Source organism: Haliotis cracherodii, unplaced genomic scaffold (assembly GCF_022045235.1).
Source record: "Haliotis cracherodii isolate W230 unplaced genomic scaffold, xgHalCrac1.p SCAF_16, whole genome shotgun sequence".
Lineage (NCBI taxonomy): Eukaryota > Metazoa > Mollusca > Gastropoda > Lepetellida > Haliotidae > Haliotis > Haliotis cracherodii.
In genome coordinates this window covers 24,909,904-24,923,316 of record NW_027266271.1, presented here as the reverse complement: position 1 = coordinate 24,923,316, position 13,413 = coordinate 24,909,904, and the positions used below count along the sequence as shown (strand labels likewise).

General features: G+C 36.6%; 1 protein-coding gene across 1 annotated transcript in view; it reads left to right on the top strand.

The window, feature by feature from the left end:
• LOC139463986 (ETS translocation variant 1-like) overlaps positions 1-13,413 on the top strand; it is an 80,556-nt gene that overhangs the window by 23,227 nt on the left and 43,916 nt on the right. The window contains exon 4 of the mRNA XM_071245464.1: positions 10,071-10,130. Coding sequence (XP_071101565.1) covers positions 10,071-10,130 — 60 coding nt within the window. The remainder of the gene's footprint in view (positions 1-10,070; positions 10,131-13,413) is intronic.

Sequence of the window (13,413 nt, the reverse complement as noted above, 5' to 3'; positions counted from 1 at the left end):
TCATTATGTAATGAGAGCTCTTGTAATGTTTTAGCTCGATACAGAGCCGAATGTGGTGGTGCTTATGTCAAATCTGTTCGGTTTCCCAGCCTGAGACTATTGGGAGGGCATTTATGTCATTTCGCTGATCAAATAGATAAATTAATTTGCCAAGAAAATGTCAAAAGTGTCATTGGTCATGGCATGTGAATTTCTGACGAGTCTCGACATATCATATTATCGTCGCGATAATACCCTGACATTTCGCATACCTCATAATTGCCGTCTAACCAGGTGATGCACTCTTCGCGTTCTTGCAGTGTATACAACAATACTAAAATGTACAGTTAGCATGATACCTTATGAGAAGGTTCTACAGTTATTAACTGTATATAAATATTAATTCATATTAATTCATATATTCATATTAACATTCATAAATATTCGTTTTCGGTATTTTATGGAGGGCTTAATAAACATTCTTGTAAGCCTGATCGGCACTGAAACATTCGTCGAATGAATGACATTTTGTAGGAATTGGCGTAAGTTTGTTATAAAACTAGTTATAAATGCAGAATAATACCACGTAGAGTTTGTTTAAGTGAAGGCTTTTTGCAGTTTAATGTGTTGGTATGATTTTGTAAAAGAGATTTAAAATTTTGCCAACATAAAAAAGTTTTAACTGCAAAAAGAAATGTTAAAAACTGATTCTCAGAGATGTAACATATCTTGCTGCCTTCTTCATTTAGAGGTTTCCTTCAGATTCTAACAGTTTTTTCTTTCACATTCAGTTAATGCGTGTTCTTCAAGAGTATCTTCAAGATCCTCGGATTATCAGGATACACCAAAAGTGATTATAAATCAATATTGCAGAAAATCTGCCGATGTTTGCAACTTACAGATACTTTGAACACGAGGTCACACTTCTCTGTCTGTAGTTTCTCTGTACGTGGAATAAACCGTATAGAAGAAGCTAGAGGCGCTATGTCATACAAAAATAGAGTTTGTTCAAGATATACTTCAAACTATCACCAATCCCAATTTTATAAAATGTCATTGCATAAAAAGCTACATGTTACGTAAAAACAGCATGTAGCAGTGTCTTGGCTTCAAGTCGAGGCTGCACTCGATCTGTGAACGAGGCTCTCGCATCATCACACGCGAGTAATTGATCCGAGAAGAGTCCAAGCTTCCGGTTTGGCCTAGTTTGACGCAGCCAAGTCGAGGCCATTATAGAAACAACTGTCAGCCCATGTCTCATGTATCAATAATTTGGGCTTTTCTCAAGCTTTTGCCAGTTTTCTCGTCATATGGCTACGAAATTATCAATTAACGTGCCTGTCTTGCCTTTCAATCACGCTGAGGGAGAAGGCGTTTTTTCCCCTCTTTTCCTGTCATTTTTGAGAAGTTGAGATGCATCTATGCGAGTTCACGTGCTATTTTCCAAACATATACATCATGATAATGGTGCTTAGTTAATTAAATAACCCAACATAAGCTTAATCATGTACTTTTTCAAAACTGACTCCGTAAATGTATGTGGGAATCTGATTAATCTGTTTATTTTTCAGAATGATCTTCCAATATCATATTGAATAAACACCCACTTCGTGACAACCCACGAAATGTGTTGGTTCAGAGGGTTTTTTAAAAAAATTTTTTAAAATATTACAAGTCATAATAAGAAAGAATCGATCAACCACAAATGCAAAACATGAGGGTTATGTTGATAGAACGACAGTATTTTATGAGATATTTAATTATTAATTTACTTGAAAAGATCACTTGTTGACCCTTCGTTCCGCTGTATGATCTACTATGAGAAGACGTCAAGGGCCAGTGAACATAGGTATTAGCATAATCCTGCATTGCCAAGGCGACCTTTAAAATGACCGTTAAATCACTGACATTTACAAGAAAAGGTCAAAAACTTTCAATTAATTAAAACTTGAAATCTTAGAATTTCATGTTTCGATTTACCTTTACAACAGTATGTTATCACTTTTCTTTTATTAATTGTATTTTTGAGCAAAATATCACAAATTAAACATATCAATGCTTAGCTGAAAATATGAACATGGAGTTTCGCAAAGAGGCGCTTTTAAAGTGGTCGTCAATTAACACAAAAACAGCGTCCGAGCGAGATTATTGTGTTAGAGTTTTCTTTTGACAAAATGTGTTACCGTAGCAGATCTAACTGCAATTGACATAAACGAAAATGTGATATATATATCAATATATTTAACACACATTATGTAAATATTTGAATACGATATCAGTGGTCGTGATCCTGTTAATAGAAACATGGTACAAAGTATAAATTCCTGCGAATTTGGAGTTCTCGAATAAAAGCCATCAGAGACCACAAGATATCCATTAAGTCAACATTTTCTACATCATGATGGCATCTCTGTTCTAACAAAAATGGAGCGAGTAAATGGTTAGGGAGAGTAAAAGTCACGTATTTCACAACGGGTGGTAGATTTTAACAAAGCTAATATTTGCCTCAATGTGACCATTCAATATAATACATTATGTACCAGCGGGGTCGCCTCCAAGTACGTGCCGGTTGCGTTTTGGCGAAAGCAACAGCTGCGATTCAAGTTCACCAATCTTTTTGTGAACATACATGATGTTACTGAATCAACTATATTTAATTATGATTTTCATTGATTCTGAATAATCCTTGCTGCGCATTGTTATTATGTTAAGCATGACCGATAAAAAATCCGTGTAAAACTGTAAATGAGATTTTTCTTAGGAACGTGCAATAGATTTACTTTACGTGTAACAAAATATATCATATATGATTTAGTTATTAACCATATGAGAACAAAATATCATGGTTAAAAGGAAATTAAACTGTTATTGAATTAAAAGATTTTGAACATAAAACTGCCTGCCACTTTGACAGCTTCAAAACTGGCTACCACAATGGCAACTTCTTGCTCTCCCCGTGAATATCTGGGTTACAATAGGTCTTCAGCAACCCATGCTTGCCGTAAAAGGCGACTATGCTTGTCGTGAGAGGCGACTAACGGGATTGGGTGGTCAGGCTCGCAGACTTGGTTGATGCATGTCATCGTATCCCAATTGCGTAGATCGATGCTCATGATGTCAATCACTGGATTGTCTGGTCCACACTCGATTATTTACAGCCAGCCATCATATAGCTTGAAAATTGATGAGTGCGGCGTTAAACAACACACAATCAGCATATGTGCTCATATAATCACACAATAAACAATTAGTATTCACTTTTTTACTCATGCTTTACCGCTATATAACGGTAAATGTAAATGGTCCTAGGGCAACGCTATAATATACCAACGCACTAAGCGACGACTCAGATTAACACATTATCTGCTGGTGTCGTGTGTCCTCTCAAGGAAACGATGTTTTCTCAGAATAGGGGATTTAAATGAATTTTCATTACTCTAGATAGTAATTATTTGAGGTCTTTGTCCCCTTTATCCGTTGCTAGTTGTGTTAAAAGGCGAAACAGAGTGTGTTTCCTCCATGTATCTGTAGTGATGCGTGTTTCATCAGCATGTTATCGTGTATTTCTGTGATGTTTAAATGTCACACCACACCAGCCCGCGTGTCTACAACAGTTGAAAGACGCGGGTCTCCTCAACGTCCAAACTTGGGCCTGTTGTTTGTGGGAGTAGAACACCACCATCTCTCATCTTGAGATACAATTCAACTTTGTAGGGACCATCCTCACTTTGAATTTTTCAAGGGAGTTCACCTTTCTTTCAAATTTACTTTTGAGAAGTGGTAAATTATTTTGAAACTAAGAACGTGATACAGGGTAGGCGTTTGATCAAATGTACCCTCCTTCGTGGTTCACCTTTTTGGTATTTGGGGGTGGATGGTTGTTTTAAAGATTTGTTTTGTATCTTTTCAAATCATGCAATGTGTGGCTATAACCTCAATTGTGAACTATTTGATATGCCAACGTTTCAATTCGGAAACTAATGCTTTGTCACAGTTGATAAGATATATTCGGATTAAGGATAATGAGTGGTGTGAAAAGAAAATTCTTTGCAGAAATGAAGTCTTTGATAGGCATTTAGAAGTTGGGAGAACATGGAGCCATGAAACATTTTTATGAGTAGCATCTTCTTTTATTCTTTGTACGATATTTCAGAGCAATTTCTTGCTCCTTCATCAAGTGTTCACTGAAGTTGCTACATAAAAAGTGTCAAGTATTCTTTGCTGAAATATCTTAAAATCATTAATAGTGTAAACAAATATGTTCCCTGATCGTGATGGCTTCCAATTCAAAGTGTGCTTTAAAAGGACGCGTGTACTAACATTTTATCATTAATGGTTGTTCTAAATTTATATATTTTAAATTTCGCGGAATGAACATGTTCGTCGTGGAGTGTAGGTGTTAAACGGGGCAATTGACATATTGGAAAGACTTGTTATTCTGGTTTGGAAATGGCTAGACACGAGTTGACCGGTGTATGTTGAAAGGACAAACGACACGAAATTATGACAGATACACGACAACTGCATCAAATTGGGCGTAAATGGAAACCCAGTTCTCCAATAGCTTCATTTAAAGATGATTTGGCGCCTTTTTCTACATTAACTCTCAAATTATCGTCTGCGTAACAGGTGTAGCCGCCATTTTGAATTTTCCTCTGTCACTTGCACGTGTTTTCTACACAGCCGGGCCGTGCTTTTGAAAGGCCGCATCAACAAGGCAGCTATCGATCTCGAATTTGGAAGTCAGTTTAAGATCTGATGCAAATTCGCTGATTGCAAACTAGCACTGTCGCCAAAAAAGATGGCGGCAACAATAGGATGACAAGAGATGTTGTCTGCTCTTCTACAAGCTAGTCTTGCGCCATTCCGGCTATGTCATACCAAGGCGGTTACTTAAATGAAATAAGGAAATTGGAATTACAATTTGACATTTATTTCTTGAAAAAAAATACACTTTATTTTACCCGAAGCGATATACGAGACAGAGTCTATTCTTTGATTTTTTTCCACAGCGATGTGGTAAAGTGAGATTTGGAGCACAAAATACAAACGGAAAGGTTATTCAGTTTGATATCCGTTCTTTCACTATTGTTTTCTTTAGTGGTCTCTTAGACAATTTAATCATATGTTTGGAGTTGTTGTGACAAGAGTTAAATAGTGGATTTATTACTGCAAATTATCCTCTCCTCACAGACTGCGACAGACCCACCTAGGGTTTGATCAAACGGATGCTAATTGATCAAATATCTTTCAGTATCAGTTCCCGTTCAGCATTAGACAGAGGGTTACTGGTGTTACGTATAAACATTGTTTATCGTTTCTTTTTTTTTTAACAAAATGCAAATTGCGCAAACGTATTTCACAGAGATGTCCTCCCTGTTCAGTTGTTTACCTGCATGGTGTGATTAACCTAACCAAAACCACGGAAGGCGAAACATTCTATTGTTAAATATTGACATTTGGGGGATAAACGAAATTTGGGCGATTGTGGATGGATTAAGACGGTTTGCAAAGTGTTTGGTGTGGTCCAGCCCACCACAAGGTACCGTCTTTGAATACCTAATCCTTGTTCGGCATACAGGTATACTCTAACGTGTTTACCACGCTGTGGGGCTTCAGCGTTGACGGGCACTATGGTGTTCGGACCTTGTAAGGCCAATCATGATTTCTTTGTTTCACGTTGTTGGATTCTGAAGGCAGCTGGAGCGTGAAATAATGTGTCTTCATTGTGAAATTGTCAGGAACTGTCATGGTGCATTTGGTTAGGATAACCTTTGTCAGTTTTGATGAGTTGGGGTGCAATTGGTTTGGGTGTGGGTTACCGAATTATCCTGTTTCTTGACATTTTGCTATGGCTGTTTGTTGTTCATTTTATGGAATATATTCAATGAATCTTATTTTCATTCCGATACCTTTATTAATATCATGAATTATCCTTATTATTTTTCATTACTTTTTTTATTATAATATTTTTATAAACGTTGTATTATTTTCATTAAGTTTATATTTCTTGTTTGTTTTGATCGGTCTTAATTGGTCGGATATTTTTTAATACATGGCATCACAACCAGTAACCATGTCTGCTAAGCATTTCTCATGATCCTATATAACATACCAGCTATTTGTTTTATATCATACAGTGAACTTGGAGTTATGATCACAGTATTATCGGGGCGGTCGGGTAGCCTAGTGGTTAAAGCATTCGCTCGTCACGCTGAAGACCCGGGTTCGCTTCCCGACATGGATACAGTGTGTGAAGCCCATTTCTGGTCTCCCCCGCCGTGATATTGCTGGAATATTGCTAAAACCACACTCACTCACAATATGATCCCTTTCGTAATTGCTTTCTTGTTACACTTATTAAGTCTAGAAATAGTGCTGTGGAATCGCACAGTCATCACGCGATGCCAAACTGAAGTGTGTTTTTTTCTAAGAAAGTAAAGTTTTTCTTGAATGTAAAACAAAACTCGAGTTATAAATGTGATTGCCGCAACGAGAAACAATTAATTTTCATTGAGGACATCTCAATATTTTTCTAGGGAGCATCATGTTTTAAGTGTCGTCTGTTTTAGCGCGCGCTGTGTATCCATTTAAGGCGGTGAGCAAACACCTTCTAGTCGTCCCTCCTGTTAGGGCCCTTGCATGGCCTTCTCGGACTTCCCGAATGCCCCCCTCAGTGTTAGCAATGATAAGATTAAATTCTCTTCGCGAGATCGATTGTTTAGAATGATTGCGGTGTTTAAATAGCTAATATTGACAAGATGTTCGCCACTGAATCCAAACGCTGAGGTAGCCGTCACACAAACTGTCTTTTGTATTGCTGCTTGAGAATTTTGATTCCGTATGTTGATCAATCCTGGATCTGGGGAGCGTTTATAGTGATGGTCATTTGCACGACTTCAACAGGTATAGAGATTGTTTTCTCCTCAGAGAAGCATTTAGATGCCTGGTGTGGCTGCAGTTGAACACAGCAATCATGCTGCATGCAGACAAAAGGATTTGAAACATGTCTGTATCCTGCGGTAGACATAGTTTTCAAACATCAAACGCCTTTAAACTGAGCAACGTAAAAATGAACTTGAATTGGTTTGTGTGCTATTGTGAAACAGGATAACTGAAGAGCCTAATACCGAAAAAGCTGAGGTGTTTTATGATTCAGATTAATTTTCTTTGAGATTGAAAGAACACGTTCAAAAGCAGCAAATATTGTTTTAGTTTGAAAAACGTTAATGCTTGAATGTCACATACCTGACTAAAACCATATATTTTGAACGACAATCCAGCATGATAGCAGCATCATGTACCGCGTTGCTGAGATCGTACACAGACCACTAGAAAATGGATGATCGCCAGCTGGAGTGCGCAATCTGAAATCATTCCTCCATCAACAACTAAGAAAAAAGCAACGGGAAGGAAAAACGAGTATTGACACGATATAGACATTGTTCTTGTCTTCATGTCCCATTTAAGTGATATTGACTCTTGTGTATTACACATGACTGTCTTTATCCGCCAAATCCTATATTGTACTTTTGCCTTTAGACGTTGTCATAAACACATCTCACAATGACCAAATCTATTTCACGTAAATTTCCATTGAACGCCCCACAGAGCCACTTATCGATGGTAGTAATGGTGCATGGCCAAGAAAGGAGATTATTGAGTGAATCAAAATACCAAGATATCAAGAGATTGTCATTTGTCTATAACGCCTTCGCGATTGATATCTGGTCCTTAAAAGAACTCGTCTTCTTGCAATGGGTGTGCCATGCTTGAGTGCATGTCAAATATTTCACATGACAGGCCTGTTTATTCTGAATCTGATTACTCATTAAACAGGTACCAGCATTTTTAATTGAATGCTCCTTTGAAAGTACCATCGATTGTATCAGATATTACTATCAAATTGGAAGACCGTCAAGTGTTTCCATTGATAAACTGAAATAGACTATCTCTTAAAAGGAATGCATTTGACAGGCGATTACTTGATAATAACGATACTGAAAGTAACGTCACTGTTAACATTTCAGTGTTGGGGAAAGTACATAAAGGAGGCAAAATAGACCCATTTGGTTAAGATAATTTCTATTATGAACAGTATCATGATCATACTCCAATCAGAGATTTGAATAGTTTGAGTTGTGGGTACCTTTCTTGTGTGCTAGTCTGTACTCTCAGGACACAGGTTTCTTCAAATTGTGTTTCAAATACACATATCAGCGACGTAATCATTTTACATGACACACAATGAAGAGTTTCAAATACTATTTATATAGTCCAAAATGAATTCAGTAAATTCAAAACGTCAACGCTAGTGAATAATAAGCATTGAATCAGCCGAACAGATTCCATTGGGCATAAAAGGCAGAATAGTGATAAACATTATAACGAATGGCGTAAAAGGCAGAATAGTGATAAACATTATAACGAATGGCGTAAAAGGCAGAATAGTGATAAACATTATAATGAATGGCGTAAAAGGCAGAATAGTGATAAACATTAAAACGAATGGCGTAAAAGGCAGAATAGTGATAAACATTATAACGAATGGCGTAAAAGGCAGAATAGTGATAAACATTATAACGAATGGCGTAAAAGGCAGAATAGTGATAAACATTATAACGAATGGCGTAAAAGGCAGAATAGTGATAAACATTATAACGAATGGCGTAAAAGGCAGAATAGTGATAAACATTATAACGAATGGCGTAAAAGGCAGAATAGTGATAAACATTATAACGAATGGCGTAAAAGACAGAATAGTGATAAACATTATAACGAATGGCGTAAAAGACAGAATAGTGATAAACATTATAACGAATGGGACACTGAAAAACAAGAAATATTTATCAACGGCCACTGACTATATTCAAATAAAATTAGTGGCGACAATAATCACGTTCCATGTTGATCTAAGAAGTTTCAAATCTAACGCAAATGGTCCAAACATAACCTATGGAATTCAATAATGTCTGATACAGCTGAATTATACGATTTTCCAAAGTATGACATCATCGCAACAGAGGGCATGGAGCCGTGATCATCTTTTTTAAAAATATTTTTTAAGTTTGTTGTTTGATGTTTAAACTTCTCGCCTTGTGTTGGTTTCCTTGTACGATTGACATTGCCTTGCTATGGAGGATTATCTTCCTTCCACGGCATGACACTATTTATCAACATGCATCATTTCAAACAGTGTAGTGTTTAATATGCCAAATTGCTGAAATATGAACGACAAGAATGATGCCGATGGTGTAAAAGCCAATGCTCGTATGTGTGGTTACCAATCGTTAGATTTGAAGAAAGCAAAAACAGTTTTGTGAATAATGTCCGCAATTTGTGACATAAAATGCCAGAGATTGGCGATATTTGACAATGAGAGGAGGGTTATTTACTCAAATTGAGTCAACAATGTGATCTAAAATGGAGAAACAAAATATTTGCCCTACCAACAGATGTTATGAGAACACCAGTTAGAGGTCACAGCCCGTGATACAACCAATTTGGTTATGCAGTTTGAATAATATCTAACAATACGAATTATTCCTATCATTCTGAAAACAGATTGATACATATGCCTGGGTATGACCTTTTTCTCCTATCCAGTAGTCATTTTACATGGTTGTGTCCCCAAACAATCTTCTTTGACATTTTTATGCCTGAAAGAATTTAGAATACAGAAGACGCGGCATCTCTCCAGAGTGTCTTTTGATATATTTTACGAGATAAACGATATAGTGATGTCATTTGATTGTGACTTCATGGTAACCGTTGACGATACAATGATCTGAAAAGCATTGTGATGCAGTTTAATTGTAGCGATATCTCCCAGGCGATATCTCTTGTGGAAGCCAGTTTTGGATGATAGATTAACATATTCTGATGCGGTTGCTTTGGATACCTTATTTTTTTTCTTCAAATAAATCATGCAAACACTTTACTTAAAAACAGATAACTCAAAATGATTGCTTAGCTGAAATGGCATGGAAAACATGCCCTTATTTAAAATGAAAACTCAATTGTTCTTATACAATGAAAAGAATACATCCCAATTTCAGCTAATTGATTTTATTTTTTTAATCTTATTGCAGCCCGCTACACTTCGGGCACCGAAGAGGGTGAACAATACGTCCCAGAATTTGCAGCCAATGGTGAGTCTCTCCAGACCCCATTTCTCCCTCCTCCTCCTCCTCTCTCTCTCTCTCTCTCTCTCTCTCTCTCTCTCTCTCTCTCTCTCTCTCTCTCTCTCTCTCTCTCTCTCTCTCTCTCTCTCTCTCTCTCTCTCTCTCTTTTACACCCTTTCTTTAGCGGAGAATAGGTGAATGGTTTCGGTATTGTGCGTCCAGGACCGAACTTAGTAAATTGTAACCACACATGGAATCAAACTCAGATCTTCTACATGCCTCCTTTTTTACACTGAACGACCGTAAATGGTTTTGTTATGTATATCATAATAATAACAAAAGTAATGTTTGCAATAGCGGCTATATAGAAACTTTAAGTCTTTACAACTAATTCAAAAGATCAGGCTAAGCATGACAAGTTGAGGGTGTCATTGGTTACACGCCGACGTTGTCGTTTTTCTTTCATCCAAGTTCTAGATATCATTCAATTCAAGAGCGGTGTTACTGTATGTACACTGTGAAAATGTTCTTTAGTTTACGTAATCAAATCAAACAGAATAAAAATACCTTTAACTCAATTATCTAATTTTTATACAGCATGCCTGAAGCCTGACTAGCTATCGGCAAATAATTAAAATTCTCACCGGAATTGGAATGGCAAAGACTGTTTATCCTCCCGTAACAAGGTCGAGGAGACCAAAAAATCGACAGAAATGTCCAAACTTTAAGTGTCCTTCGCTTTCTAGAGGAAAAAAGTAGTAGAGGTGACAGAGAAGTCAAACATACAAGTTTAAATCTCACCTTTAGCAAGGAGCAACAGCTTTTGGGTAAACACCAACAGAAGGAAATATCTACAAATGCGTTTCTTTTGGACCTAGTAAATCTGGCAGCTTAGCTCGGAGAGACTTTTCCCTTTATTTTTTTGTTTGGCAATGTAGAATATGGGAAAAAAGACAGTTCTTGTTCACGCGGCCAAAGGAAATAGTGTAGTCTGTGTCGGTACTATGCTGAGGTAATATATATCTTATGACGTCCACTGAGATGCGGAAATGTCATGAGATATTGGTTGATACAATAAACACTTAAAGAGAACAAGGATCGGGATAATTTGCAAACCTAGACAATTTAATTCAAAACCGACTTTGTTTGACTTTAAGATCCAATTTTATTTTGTCTATCAATCTAGCAGTTGATAAAGATCCTAAATGCACAGAGAAAATGGCTCAGTTTGGTACAAAGTCTAGACATGGACATTAAATCGTTTCCTGTTAACCCTGTCAATTCTAAGGTCACTTTGTAGTGGTCATTGTGCGAATGAAATATGGAATCCTAATATAGCATTTCTGGTTAAGACGTTTGAGTATGAATAGCACAATGGTAGTATGGAGTCGGAGCTAATTAATTATCAGTGTACTTGTCATTGTAATATTTCACATCACAGTTACCTAGAATTGTTAAAGAATAACTGAAAGCAGTTGCATTAGAAAACAAATTATAATGTGAGTTGATATCCATCTTCTGTTTCGAGCCACTATAAACATCTAAATGTACGTAAAATCACATCCAATTGAATGACAAAAGCTCATCACAATGTTAATAACTAATCATCACATGGTAAATGGCAAGATTCATTCAGTTTCAATATGTCAGATGAGAAACATGTGGACTTCGGCTTTGTGATTCGTTATCAAACACGTCAGTTTCAATTTTTGTCCAGCAAAAACATTCCGATCGAAAATGTATTGCTTTATCTAAGTGCTTCTCTACCCCTTCGTAAGTTTCAATATGACGATTATTAAGTACCCCACGCATCCACGCATGTGTAGAGAGGGGCTGTTGAGAGTCAAAAGCTCAATAGACAGTGTATAATACAAATCCTGATGGAATCACTGCATTTACGGTGGGTAATCTTATTAAGGAACAACCAACCCCTAGATTGGAATGAAGTAATTAAAGACAGGAATTCGCGGACCCGTCGTTACATTCGCCAAGAAAATATTTCTATGTCAGATACAACATCATATCACAAGCGTCAGTCAAAGCCTTGAGCCATTTTTGGAGCTCCGTGCAAAATGAAAATGACTGCGTGCTGCGAGACTTGTATCTGTGGAGGGAACGATTCAAGGGATGATAGTACCCATTGTAATCTCATCCAGGACAAGGTAGCTAGTTGAAGAAATATTTGTCCAATTCAGAAATGGATTTGTCACATAGGTGTCTTAAAGGGGTGTGTTTAGGTTGATAAGAGGCATACTCAGGTGATAACCCTGACATGGACCTTATCTCTCATCCTTTGATACACAAGTATATATTGTGAGAAGATGAAGAATTTATGAAGAGGCTTATGTCAGAAATAAATGCTTCATATAACAAACTAATTATGTTGATGTGGCTACCCCGATTCCTTTGATTTATGAAAGTAAACACCAGTTTATTACCAGGCATATTCCTTTTAGTCATTCATAATGCATTTAAGTAATATTATTTGTACATATGGTTCATTGATAGTAATTATGACGTGTAAAAGATAATACGTTATAAAAAAGTACACGTTTGGGAAAACTATCAATGACAATTGGGAAGTTTTAATCAAATATTTCATTTTCTGAATAAAGTCTTTTCATGCGAGACATCATCCCACTAATAAGGTCTTTTGACGTATAATATGATACCTATTAATAGAGTTGCTGTGCGATGAATATAGGTTGTTTACATTCCAGTGGCCATGTGCTTGGAATGAATATTACCAATGGGACCATCTTAAAATGTCAATGGCGGACATACATATTTTGTAGCTATGGTATTTAGATATAACTGAGATATTTCAAATGTAACTATCTCAGGACAACATTCGTTCAGTTACCTTTAATAAATAATAAATTGAACAAAAACAACGTCGTTCATACCGACCTTGGGGACCTACAGCCTCAAATGTCATAATTAAAACGTGTCATTTGGTTGAAGGTAAAAAATTATATCAAAGAAACATATCTAAAATAACTAATATGATTTTCTTTTTTTCAAAAGAACCGTTTTATGTTCCAAAGGAGTTGGATATAGATTTGTAATGGGAACCGTTCCAATGAAAGAATAATAAAAGAACATTCCCAAAGCTGGCGGCATTCTTGAAAAAAACTGAAGAAAGAAACGACCGAGTGTAAAATTCAGCCAAAAAGAGGTTTATTCTGGAAAATACATTTTAGGAAAAATACATTTGTAAGAAAAAGTGAACAATCTTTTCTATAGGAGTGGGATAACAATACGGCCTCTGCCTAGGAGACAGTGTATAACTTGCGTTGACTGCGAACCA